Raw genomic sequence first — 18,830 nt, 5'->3', positions numbered from 1 at the left:
GGTTGCAGGAGCCCACGTGGTGAAAATGGTGACAGAGGTCTGAATGGAGTGATGCGGGAAGGAGGGGAGTCTATGGAAGGTGTCGAGATGCGGTGAGGCAGAACTTCTTAATGGGAGCCCAGGTTCTGCAAGGGGCCGGGACACCATGATTCGGGTGGAAGAAGGGCTCCCCGCAGAAGCCTCGACGTGTAAGAGACAAGACGGGGGACATAGGCAGTGGAGCTGGAGGAGCGGACGAGGCGAGGACGGCCCTGCGGAAGGCTCTGAGACAACGCTGATGGAACCTGCATGCCCTCACCTCACCAAGTCCTGTAAACATGACCAAGAGCGGCAGAGAGTGGCGCGTGGCACTTATCTCAACTGGACTTCATCTTACAAGGGAGGGGGACACAGTGTCTCACAACCTCCCGAGCAGGTGCCGCCACAAACACTAAGTCACCAGACCCCGAGCCCCACCTCAGTCGCCCCCTCACTCGGCCCCCACCCGGGGGGCCCCCAGGGCCCAGCAGGAGAGGAGTGTCCCACTCACCTGAACTTCGACTTGGAGATCCGGTGGCTGAAAGGGAAAGAGGAGACGTTAGCAGACGACACACGTTTGCCTCGATTCTCAGACGCTCCCAGGTGACCACGCGGGAGCTGGAAGAAGCAGCTTTGGGGAGAGAGCTCTGCGGTCAGCACCTCCTGGTGCTCGAGGGTTTGAAGCTGAGACACAGGGCCAGCCCAGCCTGCAAACCTACAAATGAAGTGTCTTCTAAGTGGAGACACGGTCCCCAGAGCTCAGTGCTGCTGTGTCCTCAGACCATCAGCCGGGCTGGCCACGGGCTGGGGCCTCTCTTTGAGGACCGTGGTGGAGGACAGGAGCCCCTGCTGCAGACACGGCCTTTGGCAGCTGGACGTCAGGCAGAAACGGGCCAGCTGAGACCCAGCACCCTGAGAACAGAAGCCTGAGGGCTGAGCCTGGGCCTGAGGAAATGGCTGGGCTCCCGAGCACAACCCCTGATGCTGACGGTGGTGTGCGGCCCTGGAGACCTGGGCCTTCGTGGGCAGGAGCACGGCGGCTGTGCAGGTGGCTGACTCGAGGGTCACTGTGGTGGGGGGTGGGTCAGGAACCTTCCAGGAGGCCCTGATGAAGGTGGGAGGGTGGCTGGGGTAGAGAGCGTGCAGGCAGCTGAGACAGGTTGGTTGAAGGCTGAGTGTCAGGACGGCCCAGGTGTCGGGAGTGAGTGCTGGTCAGGCCACGGGTTGGGGGACACAGATGGCCCGCCGAGCTCAGCACAAAGCGAGCTCTGCTGCGAAGCAAGAAAACAACCCCTCTTGTTATGTTTCATTAAAAAAATCTAAACCAGAAGATGTGACAGGTGGCAGAGCCATTGTGCGTGAGATAATTATATCTCCCGGGCCAGAGAACCTGAGCCAAGAGCCTTCACTGCTCCACACCACCAGCTAATAACTGATCCCACTGAAGATGCTGGCTGGGACGCAGGGTCTAGTCACATGGCCTGAGGGCGAGGCTGGGGTGCAGGGTCCAACCACATGCCACACGGCCTGAGGGCGAGGCTGGATCCCTGTTTAATGGGGAAGCAAAAGTTGACCAGCTGCACTGGGCCGTGGTCAGTCAGGGGTCCCTCCTCCAGCCTGGCCTGGCTTGCTGTGCAGCTGACCCCTCACTGTGGACATGAGCCAGGGTGGGTGGCCGTCAGCCTGGCTGCTCTGCCAAAGCACCTGGAGATCCCAGGGGTCCTCTTGGGGGCTGTACAGTGCAGACCACATGCCCTCCCTGTAAGGCTCCCTCTCAGGCCAATGGATCATAAGCAAAAGAGAGTTCTTAAAGGGCCCCGTCAGTGGCAGCTGAGGTCAGAGTGTCCACGTCTCCCAAGGCAGTGACTCTGGGACTTGGGCAAGGGCGGACCAGGGCTCCCGTTGGAGATGAGTCCCCAGGTAGGTGAGGCCACTGGTTGTGGCTTCTTCCTGGGGGTTCTGGAACGTTCTGAGGAGGAGGACATGGATGGGACTTTCTCTCCCCCAGGCTCCCACATCAGGACCTGAGTAGATGCCACAATGAAGCCTGACTGTTGCTCTTGGGTCATGAGCATCGTTCCACAGGCTTGCTGGGTCCGTAGCTCTTGCCCCCTTTAAGCATCAAATTACTTGAGCCCCTCAGGTAAGAAAGGGGTCCTTGGAGGCAGGTGTCTGGAGACAAAGGAGAGCCCGGCTCTTGGGGAACCAAGGACCTCATGTTCCCCATGCAGGAGGGTCAGCAAGCTTCATGGAGCCAGGGGGACCTGGTCTCCACTGTCCTTGAGTCCTGGGCAGTGACCATTGGCTCTGGGTTTGGAGAACTGGTTATCTTGCCAGTGGGCAGGTGAGTGGGGCACCTGTGGGCACTGTGCCCACCCCTCACCCTGTTCTCTGGCTGTGCGGTGGGTACTGCCTTCTCATGGGCTTCAAACCCTCGATCCCAGCAAGTCCGCAGACACTGGAGGCCCCAGAGCTCCAGACCCCGCTGGGGACCACCTGTTCAGATGGCGTCGGGCTCCCCCGGTCCCTGCTCTGCGAGGATGATTCCCATCCTGTGTTTTACGTGGACTCCTGAGGAGCGGCAGGTGGAGAACCAAGGACTCGCACCTAAGACCATGTGCAGCCCACTGGGTGGGCCTGAAGCCCGGCTGTCTCCTCTGTCCAGGCCTCCAGGACACACTTCCTCTGGGGCCAAAAGCAAGAGACGCACTCAGAACTCCCTTTGCTTCCTTCAGTTACTCAGTTTGTGTTTGTCATTCTCGGTCAAATATTTGAACTTCTTGGGAGCGCCTTCCACAGTTAACCTCTTGCCATATTAGAGTCTGGAGCCCTGGACACCTGCCTGCTGCCGTGTTTGGAACTGTCCTTGCCCGAATCCTCCCAATCTGCCTGAGCATCAGTTGGAAGGGCTGCTGGCCTCTCCTGGGCGACACTCGTCTCAGTTGACCTCCTCGACTCCGCGCACGGCTGGTGCAGCCAGAGGGGCCGGGCCCAGACCCCCTCCTCATAGAGCCTTGCCTCAAAGACTGGGGCTGGACTGGCTTCTTTGCATTTCTGGCCAGAGGCCCCTTCCCTCTGCTCTTCCTTGGAGCCTGATCAACCCCCTCTGGGTCCTCCCCATCACCTAGCCCCAACCCAGCCCCCAGGTACTCTGGTACTGGAGAAGACTCTTGAGAGTCCCTTGGCCAGCAAGGAGATCCAACCAGTCAATGCTAAAGGAAATCAGTCGTGAATATTCATTGGAGCTGAAGCTCCAATACTTTGGCTACCTGATGTGAAGAGATGACTCACTGGAAAAGACCCTACTGCAGGGAAGGATTGAAGGCAGGAGGAGAAGGGGGCAACAGAGGACAAGATGGTTGGATGGTATCACTGACTCAATGGAGATGAGTTAGAGCAAGCTCCGGGAGGTGGTGATGGACAGGAAAGCCTGGCGTGCTGCAGTCCATGGGGTCACAAAGAGTTGGACATGATTGAGCGACTGAACAACAATAACAAACTCCTAGGCCAATGCCACAGCCGCCGGGCCCTGTGTCGCGTCCATGTCGCCCTCAGCATGATGCAGACTCCGGGCATGCTCAGCCAACCTCATGCTGGCCACTCTACTGTCTGTTCTCCGAGGGTCCACTGCATAGACCCCACTCGAGGCTGACCCCATGCTTTTGGCATCAGCCTTCCTGTGGCCTCCACTTGGCCCCGAGGTCTTGGCCTTCTCTCAGGGCCTCTCCAGCCTTTACCTGCTGTGCCATCCGACATCCCTGAGCTCACGTCTGGGCTCCACTCGGCCCCAGGGTCTTGGCCTCATCCTGGGGCCTCTCCAGCCTTTACCTCCTGTGCCGTCCGGCACCCCTGAGCTCATGCCTGTGGCGAGGTGCACATCATTCGTGGTGTCAGAGTTGGAAGCCTGTTTCTGATCTTCCTTCTTGCAGATCTGTGGGCTTTGAGACCAAAGGGACCTTGCATGCCACCTGGGCTGGGGCCTGCAATTTAACACAGTGCAGCCTGCTTCTCTCACGGCCACTCTCCCGTGGAAGTTGCCTTCCGAACGCTTATCCGAAATCACAGTGACGCCCAGTGTCACTTCCACACCAGCCTGTGAGTTCCAGGGGGGTGGTGTCATCACGGTCTCAGACTCCGTGTCCCTGCGGCCTGGCACCGAGCAGGCGTGCTGCCCAGATGGGGTAGAAGCGAAGAGCTCAGGCTGGACATCCCTCCTCCAGTGGCCTCTGGGCCCGTGCTGTCTGGTCTCCTGGCATCTCTCCATCTGTTTCATTTACTTGCTCTTTTACTTTTAAAAAAAGTGTCTAAACACTTCCCAGCCTTCAGCCCCGGCCTTCTGCCCCAGTGAACAGCCTCTGTGTCAGTGCCATGTAAACGCATCCTTCACTTCTAAACTGAGGCCTCTAGCATGTGGCCCAGAGTGGAACCCCGGCCCCTACAACTTGCAGCCCCGCCGTTGACTTCAGTGTCCATATCTTTTCTGTCTTCAGACTCAACGGATGGCTCCCTCCTCTCATCCTCTCCCCTGCCTGCCTGCCCCCTCCCCACAAAACATCACTTTGCGGTCCTTTTCTGTCTATCCCATCCCCTTGGAACCATCTTCAGCTAGGCCTCTCATAACACAGAAATCCTCATTGTCTACTAAGGCTGTTTGTTTTCAGCTTCAGAAATGCTGGCCTCTCCTTGCTCATCTCACTTGGCCTCAGCCCCTGCCGTTAACGCTGCATCCACACCAGGAACACTGATGGTCTTCTCCCATGGCTGTCTGAAGCTGCTGGGGAAAGATGGCAGTTTATGAAGCACACACTATAATCCTGGTGCCGGGGCCAGGCATTTTATCTGCACACAGTAGGAGCACAAACATGGGTGTTTATGGGGACCACCGTTCATTCCTGCCAAGTCCTGGAAGCTTTCCTGGCATGTCCTGAAGATGCTAGCCCCCTCTGTGGGGACAGGCTTGTGGGTGCCAGCGCCCTGGTCTCTCTCGGCCTGTCACCTGGGCCCAGAGCCAGAGGGCAGAGTCCTCATCACCTTCCCTCCATCCCTTTGGGGACCTGCCATTCACCTTCTCAACCGTGGCGGGCCAGGCCCATGTCCACAATCCTGAGAGCTTGTCTGTGTGGTTCTAACAGGAGGGAAGAGGGGAGGGTCTACCCTGCTCCTTTGAACGTAATTAGCCCCGTATTTTAACAACAGTTTGACAATAACTGCTTCCCCACATCGTTGGGACTCAGCAGTGTAGATTCCCTGGTGCCTCTGCCGGGGGGGTGATGGCAAGGCCCATGTACCCTGAAAACCATCTACTCCTGCTCCCACTTGCTCTAAGGCTGGCCTGGCTCAGATGAGAGGCACCCACAGGGGGCCACCTCACGAGGGCTGGGGTCACCCAGAAACGAAGGCATTTCAGGGCAGAGGTCAGCGAGGACGCCGTTCCCGCGATGGAGCGACTCCGACACTCAGCCGACATGGGGTTGGTCCTCCTCCAAGCCCTCCATCTGCTGTTCCTTTTAGTTTCGGGGGTGAGCCTTACATCCCTGGGAACAGGGGCAAGCAACCCCCACTTCCAAAAGTGCAGCCTGGCAGGTGCAGGAGGCACCACCCTCAGCCTGACCCCCGAGGGAACCCAGCTTCCAGTTTGTGGACTGTGCTTTTTGAGACTCTGACAATGGAACCCAGCAGTGTGCTTATTTTTGGCAGTTAAGCCATTTTCCTTTCATTTCTTGCTGGGGGACATCTCCTAGGGCCTGCTGGTGTCCTTTTTTAGGACGGAGCTTAGAGGTGATGAAGACCATCCGTGTGTGCCGTCCCTCCACACACCTGGCCCAGGCCCGGACCCAAGTCTGCTCAGGAAGCCAGGGGCTGGGGCTTGTGTTAGGGGAGGTGGCCGCTTGCCCATCTAGCACCGGTGAACTTTCATAGCTGAGTTTGCATGACAGATAACCGTGCTCCCTTCTCTGGGTGGATAACTCAGAGCCGTAAGTAAGACCACCTCTCCCAGAGTATTTTCTTGCCAGTTTGCCTATCCCCTGGGTCACATTTATCAGAAATGAAAGCGTGCTTAGCAGGACCCAGGGACCCTCACAAAGCTGATCTGGAGAAATGGGGTGAGGGGCTGGGAAGAAACAGACTTCAAGGCCCCCTCAACACATGCATGCCCCCACCCACAAAGAGACACACACTCTGTTTCCCTGATGGGATGGAAAGGGGCTCAAAATCCAAAGTCAAACTCCTGGGAAGGAAGTGCAGAGCAGCCCCCAGCCAGGGCCATGCTCACTCCCTCCCGGGACCACGGGCCCCACTCTGGAGACTACTCACGCCAGCCTGGCCCCGCAGCTCTCTCCCTCGATGTCCCCTCCAGCCACGTTTTCGGTGTTGACAGACTCGGTCTCACTGGTGGGCATGCTCACTGCAGGGTTGTGGAGGGAAGAAGAGAGAGTTAGTCTGTACCCAGCCAGGACGGGAGCCCTGGCAGTGACTGGCAGATCTGTGGTCCTGACTGACATACCTGCTGCCTGTCTACGGTGACCCTTGCCACCCAGGACACCCTAAGTGGGACGGTGGGATGAGACCCCCGAGGACGCTAACTCCCTCCTCCGCTCAGTCCCTCCTCTACCATTAACTCCATGCCCTTGGACAAGCTGCTCCCGCTTTCCCTTTTGCATCCATTCCTCCACATAAAAAGAAGAGCTTTCACGACAATATTTTATTTTTCTTATTTCTTTTCCAGCCCCCTATTCTAAGGGTCTTCGTCCCCACATTTAGGGTCTAGCCTGTCCGTGGAAAGGGTGTCTTTGACAAGGGTGTGGATTGCTCAATGGATCAGAGGAGGGTCTGCCCCTCGGCCTGAGTCCTGCTCACTGGGTTGATTCTGTCCAGGGTGGAGCCTGAAACAGAGCTCGTGGGGAGCAGCCACGTCCAGTGCCATACTCAGGACTGTTCAGCCCTGCAGACATGGGAATGAGAAGCCTCCGTGTCGGACCCACCAAACGACGGTGAGACATGGCCTGAAGACACACGTAGGGATACCATCTCCACACAGTATCTCAGTGGGCCAGCTCGGGACACAGTCCATCTGACTCCATGATGGCCGACCCACCCAGTCTGTCTCGAGGTGGTGGGGCTGGATTTCCAGGGTGACTGGAAACTTCTAGCTTGGAGCCCAGGTCTGTGGCTTAGAAGAAGAGACTTCTTTTACTGTTGTTGTTCAGTCGCTCAGTGGTGTCCGACTCTTTGCGTCCCCGTGGACTGCAACACACCAGGCTTCCCTGTCCTTCACTGTCTCCAGGAATTTGCTCAGACTCATGTCCATTGAGTCAGTGATGCCATCCAACCATGTCATCCTCTTTCTTCTATTACTACTTTTTATTCCAAATAAAAGTATATCCCCAAAGAATTCTTATTTTCCAGCTTCTCTGACCCTCCTAACACACCACACACAGTGTCCTTATCTTTCCCATCCTTGTCCTCTAGCATGGCCATCACATCCTTGGTCCTGGCTCAGCTCTGTTGGCAGCGCGGCACCCTCCTCTGGGGCAGGTCAGGAGCCCTAGCGGCCACAGAACCTGTGCTGGTGGGGGTGGGACATCTGAGGACGTGGAACAGGGATCAGTACCCGGGGGTCTGTTGCCAGAACGGAGCACGCCATCTGGATAAGTCTCCTGGTTGGGTGGGGGATGTTGCTGGATGTGGCTTTTTCTTTGTTTCTTTCCTTTTGAATGAAGTCAAGGGGAGGTGAGAGAGACTCATTCTCAGAACGTGAAGACACAACCGGAAAGCCCACGACTCCATAAGCCTGCCTGTCCTGTATCCACTCTTGAGTCCTTTTTCACAAACTTGGGTGTAAACGAATCCAGAGGTCATTGCAAGGGAGTCACCTAGTCTTCTCGTAACAGGACAGGGAGGTGAGGCCCAGGGGAGGGTCAGGTGCTGGCTCACAGTGGTTGGGGGCTTGGACTGGAGCACAGGGGTCTCAGCCCCCGCGCTGTGCTCAGTTTGATGGTCCTCGGGCTACACACCAGACGAGATGGGATTCCGACAGCCAGGCAGGCTCTGGGGCATCACAGAGTGTGGGGTGCAGTCACCTGGTGATGCTGGATCTCACTGTCTACAGCTGCACTGAGAGTGACTTTAACCTTGGCCGGCGATCTTCAAAGGGAAGGCCCCCGCAGGGGTTAGCCGCTGCAGTTGTCATGTTCACTGACTTTACAGGCTGGAAGGGACAGCGAGGTGGTGGATTTGGGTGGGACAGGCCACCCTCCCTTTGCACATACATGCACACACACACATACACACACACCAGGAAAGGCAGGCTCCCGCCCTGCTCTGTGGGCCCCAGCACCTGTTTACATGCCTGTGGGGTGGGGGACATCACCATGGGTTTCTGGGGGCGATTAGACCAAAGCAACCAAGAAACTCTCCTTCCTTCTGATCAAGCAGACACACCAGGTGCCTCCTTTCACAGAAAAGATGTTAGAGTCAAAAACCAGGAATAAGATATGGGCAAAGCTCAGGTCAGCCGTGGGGAAAGAAAGAAATGGGATGCAGCGTCTACGCGGGACGTCCTGCTCACCTCCGAAAACAGAACTGAAGAAATGGTAAAAAGCAATAAACCAAAACATGTAAGAACACTTAACAAAACAGGACCCAAACCCCAGATCACATGAACTAATGACACAGGACCATGGATCTTGGGGAGAAGGAAGGACTCCCACAGAAGTGTCGTCTGCACTGGCAGATGGGGGTGACTTTGAGGAGAGGGCTTCCCAGGCAGGACCCCCTCATCTCTGCTTGTTAGTGGGAATCCTGAAGACTTGGTCATGAGAAGAAATGGGTCAGAATTCTTTTCAACACACGTAAAGGACTCCATCCCAAATAGACTTATTTTCACAATACAAAGCTTGAAACAACATTGATGGACCTGGAGGACATTATGCTTGGTGAAATAAGTCAGTGAAAGACAAATATTGTACGTTAGCACTTATACATGGGATTTAAAAAATAAATGAATGGATATAACAAGGAGATCAAACCAGTCAATCCTAAAGGAAATCAGTCCTGAATATTCATTGGAAGGACTGATGCTGAAGCTGAAGCTCTAGTACTTTGGCCACCTGATGGAAAGAACTGACTCATTGGAAAAGACTCTGATGCTGGGAAAGATTGAAGGCAGGAGGAGAAGGGATGACAGAGGATGAGATGGTTAGATGGCATCATCGACTCGATGGACATGAGTTTGAGCAAGCTCCGGGAGTTGGTGATGGACAGGGAAGCCTGGCGTGCTGCAGTTCATGGGTCACAAAAAGGCAGACATGACTGAGCGACTGAACTGAACTGAACAAAGGTAGGGGAGTAAGGGACTTCCCAGGTGATAGTTAGTGGTAAAGAACCTGCCTCCAATGTAGGAGATGTAAGAGACGCGAGTTTGATCCCTGGGTTGGGGAGGTCCCCTGGAGAAAGGCATGGCAACCCACTCCAGTATTCTTGTCTGGAGAATCCCATGGACAGAGGAGTCTGGTGGGCTACAGTCCATAGCGTCACACAGAGTTGGACATGACTGAAGCGACTTAGCATGTACGCATGGACCCTTTTTCAGGTCCTAATGGTACTGGTTGTGCAATTACAGCAGGCATTTGGCATCTTTGGGGGTTTCAGGGCTGCTCCCCTGGGCTGGTGTCTTGGGGTTTGTCCTTCAGCTGCTCCTCCGCCCAGGACCCAGGAGGCTGACCTTTGCAGACAGCCCGCAGGACAGTGCCAGCGGAGCCCGTTTGGGGCTGTCACCCCTGGTGCCCGCATCTTTGTGAGCCTCCTCTTAAACTGCCCGGTTGTCGAATCCGTTTGCTGTCAGGACTTGACCCACATGCCTCTGGGCGCAGGCCAGGTGAGCGGTGTGAACCCACTGACGGGGGCAGATTTGATGTCCAGGTGAGAGCGGGTGAAGCAGGGGACACTGGCTTGAGTCCAGGGCCTTCCTGGCTCCATCAGGCAGCGTTCAGGGCAGCTGCACTCTGGTGACCCTGCAGGCTGACTTCCTGGGAGGCACCAGGGAGCCAGGGCATCACTGGGGGCATGGCTTGAGCCCTGGGCAGAACGGGACGGACAACCCGGGTGGGGTTACTGCTCCAGGACCCTCTTGGGGTGGGGGGAACCACGTCACATTTCATTTGGTTTCCTTTTCTCCTGCAGGAAAAGTAACTTGAGAGTTATTCCTCACTTCTTCTCTGCAGCCGGGAAGGTCAAACCTATGGCCACTCATGGTCAGAGGCTATGGGGTATAGGAACCTCCTCCCAGTCTCTGCCCAGCCCAGGCTCCTGGGAGCCTCCCTGGCATTGCACTGTGGGTCTAGGAATTGCCAGCGTTACCCTAGCCTTGGCTAGGCCACAGGACCATTCCAACTAGGTTACATGATAATCTGGGCTCATGGTCTTTGTCTCTTACAGGAATAAATTGACCAGAGGCTGAGCTGACTGTCTCTTCCAAGGCAAAGAAAGAGAAGGGGAAGGAGGGGAAGAGCAGATTGCAGACAAAAGAGCAAAGAGTTGGGGAGAGAGAAGGTAAGTGGCACCAACTGCGAGGCCCGTCTGGGTGGAAGGTCACACCGCCCCTAGAGCCTCCTCGGCAGCGTCCTGAGTCCCCAGGCCCCACAGGGCTGCCTCCCCAGAAGCAGTTAAGACCTGGCTGATTCTAAGCCATCAGAAAGTAAATATAAAACAGGATTAAATATTAAGAAGCCAAACAAAGTGGCCTTATTAAAAAGGCACAGTGTAAGCACGACATGCTGTCGCAATAATTATTATTACCTCCATAAACCGGAGGAGGCAGAAACGCCCGCCCTTGGTCTGCAGCCGTCATCCAGAGGAGAAAACCAGGTCGCTGTGCCCCCAGCAGGCCATAAACACCCGGCGCTCCCAAGCAGAAAATCTCTCCCCATGGTCACGGCGCCACTGCGGCGGCCACCTCAGTTACGACGGGGCGGGGGGACCGTGCAGCTGCACCAGACGGAGGGTGGCACTTGGGCACCCAGCTTCTCTTCCCACCCAGCCCCCACTGTCCTGAGGGGTGAAGGGGCAGAGTTGGGCATCCTCAGGCCCTGGGGAGGCTGGGCAAACAGGAGGGGCTGGACACTCCCCCTCCCCGCCCCTGAGGAACACAGCTCACTGCCACCCTTGAGGGTGAGAGAGGCTCTTCCATACATGGTGATGGGGACTCTTCTGTGCAGGATGCCTCTGGAAACCAGCTGTTTTAGGCACAAAACTGCTTTTAGGTTGGAGACGATGTTCTAGATTCCAAGGCCAGGCTCAGCAGAGGGTCACCCATGTGGACTGACACGTGAGGGACAGAGAATGGCTGTGTCCCCAGTCCCTCTCCAGCCCAGCCCAGCTCAGCCCGACGGTGTCCACCATGTCATCCCTCCGTTTTAGGGCCTTGGATTCTCTCGGGACAGACAATAGTAAGGCCGGGATCATAACAGCTCTATTGCAGGGTCACGATAACAGCTCAGTCTTCCATCACCTGCTACCTGCCAGCGATGCACCAGACCTAACTCAAGCCTCAGAATAACTCTGTGAGAGAGTATATCACCCCCATTACATGCTTCCATTTCACAGATTAGGAAACTGAGGCTGAGAGAATGAAGCGGCTTATCCAAAGCGAGCAGAGCAGCTCATGAGATCTGGGATTTGAACCCCAGCCTGTGTCAAGCCAAGTCTACCCTCATGTACATCAGACAAGTTCATGAAGCCCTTCCTGATCAGGAGAGAAGAGGAGGCCTGTGGATGTGCTAGGGTCACTGGGAGGAGGAGAAGGTGGGCAGAGAGTACGGGTGGGTGGTCCTGGGAGAAGTCAGGTACTGTGCAACCCTGCCCAGGGCGCCACTGGGTTGGAGCCTGGGCCCTGGAGCCAGTGGCTTGAGTTTGGACCCTGGCTCTGCACTTTGGGGGCTTCCCTTGTAACTCAGCTGGTAAAGAATCAGCCTGGAATGCGGGAGACCTGGGTTCGATCCCTGGGTTGGGAAGATCCCCTGGAGAAGGGAAAGGCTACCCTCCAGTATTCTGGCCTGGAGAATTCCATGGACTGCATAGTCCGTGGGGTCACAAAGAGTCGGACATGGCTGAGTGACTTTCACTCACTCACTTTGCACTTTGGATCTCTGAGACCTGGGGTCTGTTACGTCCCTCTTCTGCAGCTTGGTTTCCCTGCCAAGGCCTACATGTGTTGCAGGGCTAGAAGGGCAAAGCAGCCCTTCCTTTGACAGTGGAGACCAGTGAGGTACAGAGAGGGTCAGTGACTTGCCTAAAGGTCACACAGCTAATTAGAGCTGGAGGTCTGGTCCCTTTTCCACCAGCCAGCACTGTCTCCTTTTCTTGCCTGCCCTTTACTCACATCACGGAGGGGCCAAAAGCCCACCTTGGTCATCCTGGCCAAGCACAGGGTTGCCCTAGCTCCCTCTGAAGGTCTGGGTCTCACACTTGTGCCCCGTGTGTGCTGTCCACAGGGGCCTGCAGAGCTCAGGGTGCGCTTTCTCTCTCTCTCTTTCTTCTTGGGCTCCATCTTCTTCCCTATTTTCTGCCGCTCGTGATAACTTTGGCCTGAGTCAGATTCCCCAGGGAGGCCCTACGGGGGTCCAGCAAGATCCTGAAGGCTGTGGGCACCCACGGTGGGGCTGTCCTGACGAGAGCACGGCTTCTTCATGAGGCTTCAGCCTTGCCTCCCCCTCAGCAGGAGAGCAGATTCCAGCCTTAAACTGCAGGCATTTATGGGAAGTGAGTCACTTTACTCCCAAATCTGTGGTGCCTCAAGCCCCATAACTCCCTGAATGAGTCTGCGGGCAGCGGTCAGAGCATCCATCAGTCACCGCCTCCCCCGCCATGTCCTCTACTTTAATTGATCTCTCCTGCTGGTGCTTGTCAGGTTCCTCCGCACCCTGGTTCTCCCGATGCTTTAGTCGTCCACATCTTTCTCAGCAAGACTGCTCCAGAATCTGCTCTAGAAAACGCTCTAGACAGGAGGCCTTGCTCCCCTCCTGCACTGGTCAGGCCCTGTCAGGACCACATCCATGGGGGCGGCCAGAGGTCGAGTTCAGGGACAGGGAAGGGCTGAGCCCACATTCTGTGCAGACCCTGTGGGATGGTTTAGTTTAGATAAGGTGGTTAGGGGACATAGTCTCTGTCTAAAAACTTGCTACATCCATTTCTGGGGCTGCCTGAAATGATGCTCTTGGGAAAATGATCTGAACCTCAGTTTTCTCATCTGAAAAAAAATTGAGACAATATGGGGCTTTCCTGGTGGCTCAGTGGTAAAGAATCTGCCTGCCAATGCAGGAGACAGGGGTTTGAGCCCTGGTTTGGGAAGACCCCACACACCAAGAAGCAACTAAGCCCATGCACCACAACTGCTGAGCCTGTGTGCAACAACTGCTGAAGCCTGTGTGCCCTAGAGCCCATGCTTTGCAACAGGGGAAGCCTCCCCAGTGAGAAGCTGGTGCACTGCAAGGAAGAGCAGCCCTTACTTGCTGCAACTAGAGAAAAGCCCACAGAGCAACAAAGAGCCAGCACAGCCAAAAATCAACCAAATTGGAAAAAAAAAAAATAGAGACCATAATATGGATCTTGGAGGGTTAAGTGAGGATTAAAGGTAACATGGGTTAGAGTAATACTTCTCTGTGTGCGCCTATTGCCCAGACACCAGATGGACTTATTGGGGATGAAAAAGCAAAAATGCAGGCCCAAGAGAAGGACCTCAGGACCAGCTGCTCTGATCTGAACTGTCACCTGGAGTCTGAGTGCTGGTTGGTGATGGTGGACATGTTCTCAGCCGCTCCCCTGGGAGGGCTGCAGATACCACATTCCCTTTGGGGCCCTGGTTGTCAAGGTGGTCAGACCTTCATGAATATTCATGATGTCCCTACCGTGCGAGAACAGTCACCTACTCTGACAGGGTCCCTGCCCTGGAAATGCTTAACAGCTTGTGAGAAGACACTTTGTAAAAACCTTGAACTGTGATTACACGCATGAAAAAAAAGATTCAAACAGGACTCGAGAAAAGAGCTTTGCTCTTCTCCTTTGGTGCTCCCTTAATTCTCCTTTTTAACCTTCAACTGCAGGGTCCACCAGAGACTGGGTTCTGTTCTCCCAACCTGCTCTCTGCCATGCCAGAGAAGCTGTGAGCACACCTGGCTGCCTGGTGGTCCACTGAGCCCTACTCTGGACACTTCTGTTCGGTCAGGATGACATCACACGGGCCGTGGACCCTTTGGGATGGCCCTGCTACAGAGAGAGGTCTGCAGCTCATTCGGAAAGAATTTCTGCTTCTATGAAGCAGGGAGACTAGTAGCAGAGTCATACGGGGCCTCGGTTCCAGTTTGCTTTTAAATAGATTTGGGGCTAAACATATTTTTTAATAGGCAACAATTGAGTTAGTCTAATGAGAAATGTCATCCCCTACCGCTGCCAGAGAAGCAAGCCGCTTGCATTAGAAGTAATGCTTCCTGGACAGATTAAGGCATGGAAAATCATCTTGGGTCGTCAACAATTCCCTCCAGTTTCACTGATCTGATTAGACTTAGCAACGGAAAGAGGAATTTACAAATTAGAAGCCGTTCTCTATTTATTACCAAAATGGCTGCTTTCCACTCCGCCCAGGAGACGCAGCTGAGATCTCATTAAGTCTCTGCTTGTGATAACATTTAGTCCATAAATCTCCATCTCTACCAGTGAATGAAATGAGCGTTATGCCCAAGACCACACGATGGATGAAATCAAACCTCTGCCCCTTGGAAGGGAGTTGACCTTTTCAAGCCTTAAATATATTCAGCTTTCCGGTCCTAAAGAAACAGCTGGAACTTACTCTGGGTCCTCTCTTAACCCTTTCTCAACTGCCTGTGTAGACAGCTAGCTGGTCTCGCTGAGAGAGAAATAAAACAAAGATGTTTCTGGCACTTCTCCGAATGTATTTGAAGAAGAAAGGGGAGAAGCGGTTGGTACACGAAGGAAAATATCGAGGAGTAGTCTGTTCTCTTGCAGAAGTCAGAGAGAAGTGTTGACAGACAAGAAACGGAAGATGACAAATTAATTGGTGTGTCTGATTCATTCCGTGGCCTCTGCAGGGCCAGATATCCGGTCCTGTCTGGTTTTAGCCTGACACAGTGACAAGGCGGGTTTGGGTCACCTGTTCCTAATGGTGGAGTTTCACAGATTTCCAGGCCTCCCACCCCTTTTCCATATTCACTGTCGGTTGACCCACCAGGCTCTGTAACAATTCTGGGGATGTGAACCTCCCTCCTCACTCCAGGTGCACAGCCTGGCAGGGGGGAAGATGGATAAACAGGTACAACAGGTCGTGTACATCACTGTCGCCAGGCAGGCATGGAGCAGGCGCTCTGGGGTCCAAAGGAGGGGTAAGGAGAGGAGGGGGAAGGGGGGAAGGGGAGGGGCGCCCGAGGAGGGCTCAGAGTGGGGCGGTTCCTAAGGAAGCTGGTGGAGCTGGGTTCTCCAGGTGAGGGGGGACAGAGGATACCAGGCACCGGGAAGGTCTTTGGAAGAATCAGCTTGCTTCCAGGGTTCAGGGGAATCCTACGGGAGACCCAGAGCAAATTCCAAGAGTCTGAAATCAACTGAAGTCCTCTGGGGTCTGATGGACTGGAGGTTTGTCTAAACTCCCAGGGCTAAAGCTGACATGAGTCAGCTTTGAACCACAGAAACCACACCCGATCCTGGAACGGGTCTTTGCAGCTGTCTGATCTGACTCCCCACTTTTACAGACAAGGAAACCGAGAGGGGCAAACTGCCCATCGGCCACTGGGCAGGGCCTGGGAGTCTGGTGACCTGTGGTTCTCAACTCCTGTTCAGTCTACAACACAACACACCACTGCAACTGTGCAGTACGTAAGCTCCAGCCTCCAGTCAGGTGAGAGCCGGCTGTGCTCACATTTCTGATCTAATCGAGGGACGACTTAATAAATGGATAGAATTCATCCAGTAAGGGATTAGTGGAAGCTACAACTAATGGTAATGATTTTATACCACCTAAAAGGCTCAAGAAAGTCCCTTGGACTGCAAGAAGATCCAACCAGTCCATCCTAAAGGAGATCAGTCCTGGGTGTTCTTTGGAAGGACTGATGTTGAAGCTGAAACTCCAATACTTTGGCCACCTCATGCGAAGAGTTGACTCATTGGAAAAGACCCTAATGTTGGGAAGGATTGGGGGCAGCAGGAGAAGGGGATGACAGAGGATGGGATGGCTGGATGGTATCACCGACTCGATGGGCATGGGTTTGGGTAGAATCCGGGAGTTGGTGATGGACAGGGAGGCCTGGCGTGCTGTGATTCATGGGGTCGCAAAGAGTCGGACACGACTGAGCGACTGAACTGAACTGAACTGAAGAGGCTCAAGAAGAAGCTCTACCAGTCTAACTGAAGCCTGGTGCCCTCTTGGTGAAAACCTCGGATACCCTGCCTGATGGTCAGTGACTGACCAGATCTGCTGCCGAACCGCTGCAGAATGGTGAAGGGAGCCGAGGGCAAGTGGTCCAGGACCCTAACTGCTGGCCTGACTTTCCACACCAAGAAGATGTGTCCCCTGCTCCCAGGTGGAAGGCCGATCTTTCTCTCTGTGTCTGCTGGGGCACAGCAAGCGACCCACCAAGCCTCTCGTCGTAGCTGGAGCAAGTGTTGAATATCAGCAAATACAATGAGACTGTAATTCTGAATGTTCCTGTCGAGAAAGGGTCCTCAGTTTCTTCTTGCCTGTGTATATGGTGTGGGGATGTGTGTGTGTATCCATGTGCCTGATGTGTGTGTATACCCCTGGTGTGTGTGTGTGTGTGTGTGTGTGTGTGTGTGTGTGTGTGTGTGTACATGCTGTTATTTTCCGAGAATTTTGTTGACACAGTGACTGACCTGATGCTGGATATCATTATCCTATCTCATGAGTCACTAACATGAGATGTAAGAGTTGACTGGCTGATTTGAAGCTTGGAATTCAGAAGGTAAACAAAGGCTTTCCCCCTTAAAACTGGCCTGTCAAGCATATAATTAGGGCTTTTCACCTCATCAGCCAGCTGTTGAAAGCAGATCTATTATCTCATCCCCTAGTAGAGGCACAGACAAGTTTCGGTGCAGCTGGAATCATTGCTTACCAGCTTCTGGCCTGTGTTTTTGTTTTCTCTTGACCTCTAACCTCGGGGGGTTTGTGTGCCTGCACCAGGCACATTCTGAAGCCCCCTGAGCATGACTTCGGGTCTGTGTGTCAAAATCAACATTGTGCTTGGCAAGTTAGTTTTAGAATATGAATTTAGTGACCATCAACAGCTCCCGTGTCCAGATATTTAAAAATATCTTAATATCCTTATTTTTTATTAAAAACCCTAACACTGAAGAATCTTATGAAAATTGAAATGTATATTTTTTGAGAGGATAAACCTTTCATCAAAGCTCTGTCCAGTGAAAGTCCCCTGCAGACCTCTTTGCTGGGAGTGAGTTCAGTCAGTCAGAGGAACTCACATGAATCACATCTAAATTACAAAGGATGTATACTTTTATGAATCTCAGTCAGCGGCTTTCTTTCTTGTCCTGCTACCACCTGGGATGTCGTTGGAAACAGGACAGTCTACTGTCCTCCACCTCCCTTGATGACCTTCACGGAACACTGTCCTCTTGGGGCCACACTCTGAGAACAGTGTGCTCTCACTATACACTCGATGGGGCCCCCGGGGGCCCCTCCACCGCTCCCAGACTGGGCCCGACAGCAGAGCGGCCACTGCTCCCTGGCACATGGGCTGCCCTTGGAGACATCCCTGCCCTTGTCCTTGTTCTGATCAGATTCCCGAGTGTGGTTCTGCACATGACATGGGCCCCCAGGACCCACCCAGGGGAGTCGTTCCCAGCAGCCCGGAAGGATCCATGAAACAGCCTCACTGCGCGGCCCAGGGATCGGATGCTGGTGCTCACTGCAGGGCTGGGTTTCTGCCTGACGGCTCGCCTCACCAGCCCGGGTGAGCTATTCCCCCACAACCCTAAGGCAGTGTTAGAACCGACTAAAGGCAACGGACCGGAGAGGCGTCTGCTCTCTTCGTGGGGTGTAGGGTTAGGACGGCCTCTAACTTGGGCACTTAGGGGCCAGAATAAGAAGGAAGTTGAGGAGAAAAACCTTCGCTGGTGTCTCTCTGGCCTCTGACCAGAACTCTGTCTCGGCTACTCCAGGTGTGTGGCGGCCGTGAGAACAAGTACGTCCAAGGAACACACCATTTGTATTCACCGAAATGTAAAAAGAGCTCAAATAATGATGCATATGCCTTGGACACGTGTACAGCATGGACCAGTGATGTTCAGATCCCTGCTTTCGAGCCCCACTGGGCCCTTCTGAGGGCAGCCTCTGCTCTTGGAAGCCCTCCAATCTCTGTGTTTCAACAATACACGATCCAGACTCGGCAGGGCGGGTGGAGGCCACGCGGCTCTGCTGCTGCACGGGGACTGCAGAGGGGCTCCTGGGAGCAGAGCTGAATACACGGAATACATATTTAATCTGCTCGTCTGTGTGGAAACTCGGTCGTTCGGTTCCACGGTCCGTCTTTTCCACGTTCATCGCACAAATGTCTGTCTTCGAGGGCTGGGGCTGCATTTAAATGGTCTGAGCAGCATGAAAGAGAGATTCCCACATGCACAGATAATTAATCCATGCATTTTTGATCTTGAGGAGGAGAAAGAAAGAAGAGGATTCCTGTCCCATGAGGGCTGTGTCCCCAGAGCCTGAAGCAGTGTGTGGCGCAGAGAGGACCTTTATTCGGGAGATGGATGGGTGGGTGGGAGAGAGGATGAAT

General features: G+C 54.4%; 1 protein-coding gene across 2 annotated transcripts in view; it reads right to left on the bottom strand.

Annotated features, from left to right (window-relative positions):
- Positions 1 to 18,830, bottom strand: part of CACNA1C (calcium voltage-gated channel subunit alpha1 C) — a 384,443-nt gene that overhangs the window by 81,330 nt on the left and 284,283 nt on the right. For both annotated transcript variants that reach the window (XM_081589902.1, XM_081589903.1), the window contains exons 10-11: positions 6,334 to 6,424; positions 530 to 556 (exon numbers count right to left, since the gene is read on the bottom strand). In XM_081589902.1, coding sequence (XP_081446028.1) covers positions 530 to 556; positions 6,334 to 6,424 — 118 coding nt within the window. The remainder of the gene's footprint in view (positions 1 to 529; positions 557 to 6,333; positions 6,425 to 18,830) is intronic.

The sequence above is a fragment of the Giraffa tippelskirchi genome, chromosome 4 (genome assembly GCF_054371585.1).
Source record: "Giraffa tippelskirchi isolate mGirTip1 chromosome 4, T2T-mGirTip1v1.2.pri, whole genome shotgun sequence".
NCBI classification, from domain to species: Eukaryota; Metazoa; Chordata; class Mammalia; order Artiodactyla; family Giraffidae; genus Giraffa; species Giraffa tippelskirchi.
The sequence above is the reverse complement of the archived record's forward strand: the minus strand, read 5'-3'. Positions and strand labels throughout refer to the sequence as shown.